Genomic DNA, 6623 nt, shown 5'->3' on the forward strand with positions numbered 1-6623 from the left:
CTAGTTTCTCAATATATGAAGAGAATTAGGTGAGTAAAACACAGCCCAAGCTGCATCAATTCAAACATGACTTAAAGTTGTTTTTTTTTATTCTAGAAAATAATAGGTATTTTTTAACAGTAGTAATAAAGACATGCTTGAGAATATGCATGTGTCATTGTATTACATTTGTTCTACATCATGTCAACCACAAATGCACTAAATTGTGTGTTTGTACTACAGAAATTAGAGAGGAAATTTAAAGTCCACAGTTCCTCCACTAGATGGCAGTCACAGCAAGATGATTATAACTGATTCCATTAGAAGAGACATGTTTAAAATCAGAAAAGCTTTTCTTTCTTTCTTTCTTTCTTTCTTTCTTTCTTTCTTTCTTTCTTTCTTTCTTTCTTTCTTTCTTTCTTTCTTTCTTTCTTTCTTTCTTTCTTTCTTTCTTTCTTTCTTTCTTTCTTTCTGTCATCAGATATTGCTAAGCATGAGCATTAATAGATCAAGGTACTGATTTCAATCTTTAACTTTGATCTGTCCCCCCCTTAAAGACTTTCAGTCTCTAAATTAAGACTTGTTTTGTCTGGAGAACTATTCAAAAATCCAATTATACAGCCTGAGTAAACACAGAGGTTAGATTTAAAATGATGATTAAATCTATTTTCAGACATGGCTATCATTAACCTTTTCATGGAAAGATGACAAGCAAAAGAGGCCTGATCAGTGGGTAGGAATGATCTGCATCAGCCTCAGGGAAACCTGCTCCTCTCCTCCTGTTCAGCCTTGGCGATGCTGTTGAATGACTTACTGGTCACAGCCTGTAATGAAAGAGATGAATCAACACACACAACCTGCACACAGCTCTGTGGATATGTCCGTCCATGAAGTTGTTTCACATCTGCTCTTGAACTACCTCAGATTGGGGCATTATATGTTGCTTTTGAGATATTTTAAAATTACTTCATGTAGTCAGGCATGATGTAATTAGGTGAATTCTTCATGTATCTGACTGTAATCAAGTCTGAATAAATTAAACTCATCTGTCTTGGATAATTTAAATGAATCATTGATTTAAATTGTATTTTAAATATATATTTTAACCAGTCCCAGGTATCTGTGTTTACATTTTACCTCAATGAATGAAATCTTGTTTTACTTTTTGGTTTTATCTCAGCTTATCTTTGTCTGGTAATAATTCCTAAAAGAATCACTGATTTGGATCCAACTGAGTGTCACGAAAAACATCATAAATCCAGTAGGTTTTTGTTTTTTTTACTTGGTAGCCAAAATCATTTAAGATAATTTAAATTGTTTATATCTACTGAGTAAATATGAATATGTCCCCCTATTTTAGAAAGTATTGTTTCTTTAAATGAATTTTGAAATGTGTGGAAAAAGACATGAAAGATAAAGTTCATCTGTAGGAGCGACTAGAAGAGCATAATAGCCAAAGATTTTCAGTGTTTAGGAAAGTGTGTTTTAGATCTAAAGAAAAACATCTGCCTTAACCAGCAGCAAGTTGGAGTTTTCAATATAACCACTAGATGGCAGCATTGACAAGTTTAAAAAAACTCCAGGTAGACATTATTTACCAATGCACATTTACAAAATGTACACTAAGGTTAAAAATTAAACATAAAAAATCGGAAGTAAACTGGACAAACAGATCTATGACTCAAAATGAAGGTTTTATCATTATTAAGCATCACAATTGTTTCTGCAGAGGAAATAAATCCAGTGATTGAACTACACACTGTTAACACTCAGAACAAATGTCCTTGAATAAGTTTTTTTTTTTTTTTTTTCAGTTAAAAAAACTCAGAAGGATGCATATATAACAAATGTCGGTGTTCCATTTATTTCATTATAGGAACAGCCCTGAGGGAGGAAATGGATAAAGGGTTTATTAAACTGAAGACATACATGTAATATTTATAGAAATGTCAGATAAAATGGTAACGGACCTTTTTAAGGACGTGAAGGGAACTAGCAGGACACAGATTATCACCTGTAAAATAAATCTCCATCTGACTGCAGCAATTGGACCATTTTAGACTTAATTGGGAATCAACTATTTAAGAAAGTCTGCATCATTCCTTAACATCGACCTATGGAGATAAAGTTTAAAAATCTGACTCAGAACCTGCCTTCATTTACCTGCAATTAATAATCCAAGTAATAAACTGCTTCATGAATGCAGAGCATCATAACTTGCTGCAGTGAAAACTCCTAGAATCAGTTTTGCCGCCTTGCAGTAAGAAGGTTCTGGGTTAAATTCCCGGCCCGGGGTCTTTCTGCATGGAGTTTGCATGTTCTCCCTGAGCATGCGTGGGTTCTCTCCGGGTACTCCGGCTTCTTCCCACAGTCCAAAAACATGAATGTTAGGTTAATTGGCTTCTCTTAATTCTCCTTAGGTGTGAGTGTGTGCGTAAATGGTTGTTTGTCTCTGTGTTGCCCTGCGATGGACTGGCGACCTGTCCTGGGTGTACTCCGCCTCTCACCCAAAGACAGCTGGAGATAGGCACCAGCACCCCTCAGGACCCCAGCAGGGAGAAGAATGATGGAAACTATAATGTGTATTCAACAAAATAAAATAAAAAATGATGAATAGAAAAAGGAATTAGAAATGTTCAGGTCTATAACTGGCAGGGATTAAAAAATTTTTTTTAATGTTTAGCGAAGTTACACCCTTTTACTGGACAGACCTTATTTTTATTTGTTCTATTCGTGATGACTTTCCATACTAATTATAAAATAATACATTTTATTAGACAGAGATCCCAATGCTAATATGAATGTTCTCATATATTTAATCCATTAACAGACAATTTTGCTGTAACCCATTTGTGGGATAAATTCTCATACAGATTTAACAGTGCATTGAATAGCTAAATGTTACTTAGATTAAAGTGAAAATGAATTCAAACTTAATTAGGGGAAATTTCATCGTTGGATTTAAACTGCAGCAGTTCAGACGAATAAAAGCTGCATATTTTAGGAAACAATAAACACAACCAAAGGAGTCCCAACACAAATGCAGGGACTGTAATTCAGCGCTAGAGAAACCAAGCTATATTTGGGCAACAGGTTTATTTGGCATATTGGACATGCAGAGTTGATCCTTACATTAGATAAACATGCTCACAGAAAAAAGAAAAAAAGCCCAGTCTGGTACATTCATCCATTTTTGGCCAAGTCGCTGACATCTTGTCCACGTTGCTCAGTTTAAGCAACACAATATCTCCCATGTTGGTTGTGCAGCATCCAGCTCCTGTTTTAGGAGGATGAGTTCAGGATGCTGGAGTCTGCGGAGTCAGAGCGTTTTTCGTACTCCTCCTCCGGGGAGTAGAGGCCCGCTTTGGGTCCGAGCGCGCAGCTCTCCTCCTGGATGCTGATGCGCTGCTCCTCTGGGGCTCTGGAGGGGATGATCGGAGAGCTCCGGAACACCGAGGCCCCGGGGCCCGCGGGGGCCGCCGGGCCGAAGGGGGAGACGTACTGTGCGGCGGAGCGGAGCTGGTACTGCTGCTGCAGGGCCACGGTGTTCCACAGGGTCACGTCGTTGTGCATGAAGGGGCCGCTCTGGCTGCGCGTCAGCGAGCTGCGCAGCATGAGCGGGTAGCGCGCGGGCTGCGGGAAGGACGGATGCTGCAGGGGGACGCCCAGCGCGCCCGACGCGGAGTCCGAACCGAACCGAAGGGAGTCCGGGACTCGGAAGGCGGAACCGACCGACCACTTAGCGGAGGAGGACACCGGGTGGTAGGAGCCCAGCGTGTGCTCGAACAGGTGTCCGTTTGAAGGCAGAACCAGGCCCTCCGGAACCGGGTGAGGCTCTGTCTGGGGGGGCGCGCTTCCGTCCGGACTCCTGCTGGACAGCAGAACCTCGATGGCTCCCACCAGATCCCCCCCACAGCCCCGCAGGATCAGCTCCAGCACCGGGGGCTTGTGCGTGGGGAAGATCTTCTTGAGGACCTCCAGCGGAGGCCTGTTGGCCCTGAGGCTGAACGGCAGGCTGATGGAGCCGGAGAGGCCCTCAATCAGCAGGCTCTGGTCCCCGGAGCTGGAGGGCTGTCTCTCGGGACTCTCGGCTCTGACCTCCTTCTCAGCGCTGCCGGCTTTAGGGAGGCTGTAGCGGCTCTCCTCCTGCTGGGGGCCGATCTCTGCGGGCTCCGGGGTGTAGCAGGAGTTTGGTTTGGAGCCCTCAGGAGAGCTGACCGGTTCCTGCTCCTTCTCACTGGAGCTGCCTGTGTTCTCCCCTCCTGAAGCCTCATCTGGACCCTCATCTGCAGCTTCTGTCAAAAAAAAAAAACACACAAAAAAAAACATTCAAGACTCATAAAAACAGCAAAAATCCAGCTGGCCACTGATATGAGTGCGCATGTCCAAAAAAGAGAAAGGAAAAAAATCTTAGTATTGAGAACGATTTCATTTGCAACAGGTGATTTTACCCACAATGATATTTAATCACCAGTTTGTTCAATTTAATCTGTATATGAATATATAGATTTTTTATTTTAATATCAAATCTATTTTTATTTATAATGCATTTAATTCAAGCTGCTTATGATCCAATAAATTATTTTCTCAGATGTAAAAAAAAAAAATGCATTTTTTTATATCCAGAAAGTGTTTTATTTAGGGGGAAGCTGGTTCTGAGAGGAATCAGCTGAGAACAAAAGTGGTGAAAAGTCTGAATAAACAGAGAATGAAAATACCAGAGGAGGGAACGAATAAACTCTCTACAGCAGAGTTATTTTTAAATATTACAGTAATCAGATTGATCACAGCTCCAGGGTCACCATCAGATAAAATGTTACCAAGCAACATCAGATCTGAGTCAAAAGGCTGACAGCAGGTTTCCTCAGAGAGGCAAAGATTTGTCAGAAGATACAGAGATAGACCAGAACTAACTGCATCTGTTTCCTCCCGTTCTGCCTTTAAAAAAAATGAAAATGACAAAGTGAGGTTAGATCTGATTTGATCTGTTGCTTTTTCATTTATATGTTTATATTACCCACAATCTGAACTCATGCTTTTATTATTAAGAATATATTTCCTTGATGGCCTCTGTCAATTGCTGCATTTTAAATAAATTGTATAAGCTTTTAAAACTATAATTTTGAAGTAAATAAATGTTAAAATCCATTTTAAAAAACAGGATTTTATTTTATTTTTTAATTAGGGTGGAAAACGCTTCCACATGTTTGATATTTCATCACTTGGTAAAATGTTTTCTGGTGAAATAAACAGATTTTAACAGGTTTTTATTTTATTTTATTATTGGTCCAGGAAAAGTCTCATGCTTTCCCCTTGTTTTTAAATGTAAAGGCTTTCAAAATCTGTCAGGAAAAAAAAAGTAAAATCAACAATAATTGTAAATTGTCTAGAAGTGAAATAAATCTAATTAGTTTTATTATTATTATTATTATTATAGAGAAAGGTGATCATAGTGTTTTATGTTGTTGTTTTTCTTGTATAACATCAACATTATAAAGTAAACTCTTTGTCCAGCTTCTGTGCTCCTACCTCTCCTACCTGAGCGTGTTTGCTCCCCGGCCTGCAGAGGCTCTGAGCCGCTCCACCTCAGCTCCAGCTCCTCCGTCCTTGACGGGCCCCCCTGGTTCCCCTCGGCCGCTCCGCTCATGCCGATGCCCGGCAGCGCTCTGAGGGACTCCGGGATGAGGCTCTCCAGGCTCTCGTTCGCCTGCTGCCTCCGGAGCGCCACCTGCGCCGCCATGACGCGCTGCCTCTCGATGATAAGGATGCATTTCTCACAGGTGCAATCCTTGAAGCGACAGTAGCGCTTGTGTCCCTTGAGCCAAGACAGGACTCCGTGGTTTCGGCACCGGGCGCACTTGGGTGTCCTCTGCAGCGGGGCCCTCGGCTGGGACACCGGGGCCCCCATGTACAGATAGGGGGATCCGTAACCGTTCATTCTGTGCGACGCAGCGAGTTTTCCTGGACGCGCAAAAACATGTGCGGCGGGATGGTGGAGATGAGTGAAAGAGATGGAAGGAGCTGCTCTCCTGCACGCAAGACAGGATGAAGACAAGAGGTGTTGGCTTGTAGCGGTGGATCCACTTTTCCTGCGCCTGACAGCGCAGATATGCATCACCATGACATGCTCTTATGGAGACGAGTAACCAAACGCTGTCAGTCACGTCAAAGCGGCTGCACGCTGCAAAAAATATCCATGTGAGGCAGAAAGTGGAGCTTCCCTGTGAGATTTCCACGCCTTTAAACTCTGCCACATATTAACAGCAGGACTCCAAGTGTTTAGTCTGAGGGCTCCAACACTGAAGGATTTCACTCCCAACTACACTGGAAAAAAATGGAAATCTAAGTCATTTTTCTTAAAATAAGTGCATTTGTTCTTGGATTGAGGAGGTAAAAGAGACATTTTGCCAATGGAACAAGACATTCTACACTTAAAATAAGAAAACACAATTGCATCGTCTTATTTCAAGTGCATTTTATCCAATTATTCTCTTTTAATAGTAAAAATACTCATTCCATAGGCAAACTTTTTCATTTACCTACAAAAATTGAGGGTAAATATGCTTAATTTAGGAAATGTTCATGTTTTCCAGTTTATAAGACCTGATGGAAAAAATGACTGAAAGCATACTGTTCTTAATTTG

At 41.3% G+C, this 6623-nt stretch overlaps 1 protein-coding gene across 2 annotated transcripts; it reads right to left on the reverse strand.

Moving 5' to 3' along the window:
* Positions 1-3059: 3059 nt before the first annotated feature.
* Positions 3060-6163, reverse strand: dmrt3a (doublesex and mab-3 related transcription factor 3a). Of its 2 annotated transcripts, none has more exons than XM_038298255.1 (2): positions 5509-6163; positions 3060-4274 (listed from the first exon to the last, which is right to left on the reverse strand). In XM_038298255.1, exons 1-2 carry the CDS (start codon positions 6098-6100, stop codon positions 3262-3264), a joined length of 1605 nt encoding a protein of 534 aa, XP_038154183.1. In that variant the 5' UTR covers positions 6101-6163; the 3' UTR covers positions 3060-3261. The 2 variants fall into 2 exon arrangements, with proteins under 2 accessions (XP_038154183.1, XP_038154184.1); XM_038298256.1 differs by having other exon boundaries at positions 5518-6162.
* Positions 6164-6623: the final 460 nt, after the last annotated feature.

The sequence above is a fragment of the Cyprinodon tularosa genome, unplaced genomic scaffold (assembly GCF_016077235.1).
Source record: "Cyprinodon tularosa strain WSP-4 unplaced genomic scaffold, ASM1607723v1 ctg404, whole genome shotgun sequence".
Classification (NCBI taxonomy): domain Eukaryota; kingdom Metazoa; phylum Chordata; class Actinopteri; order Cyprinodontiformes; family Cyprinodontidae; genus Cyprinodon; species Cyprinodon tularosa.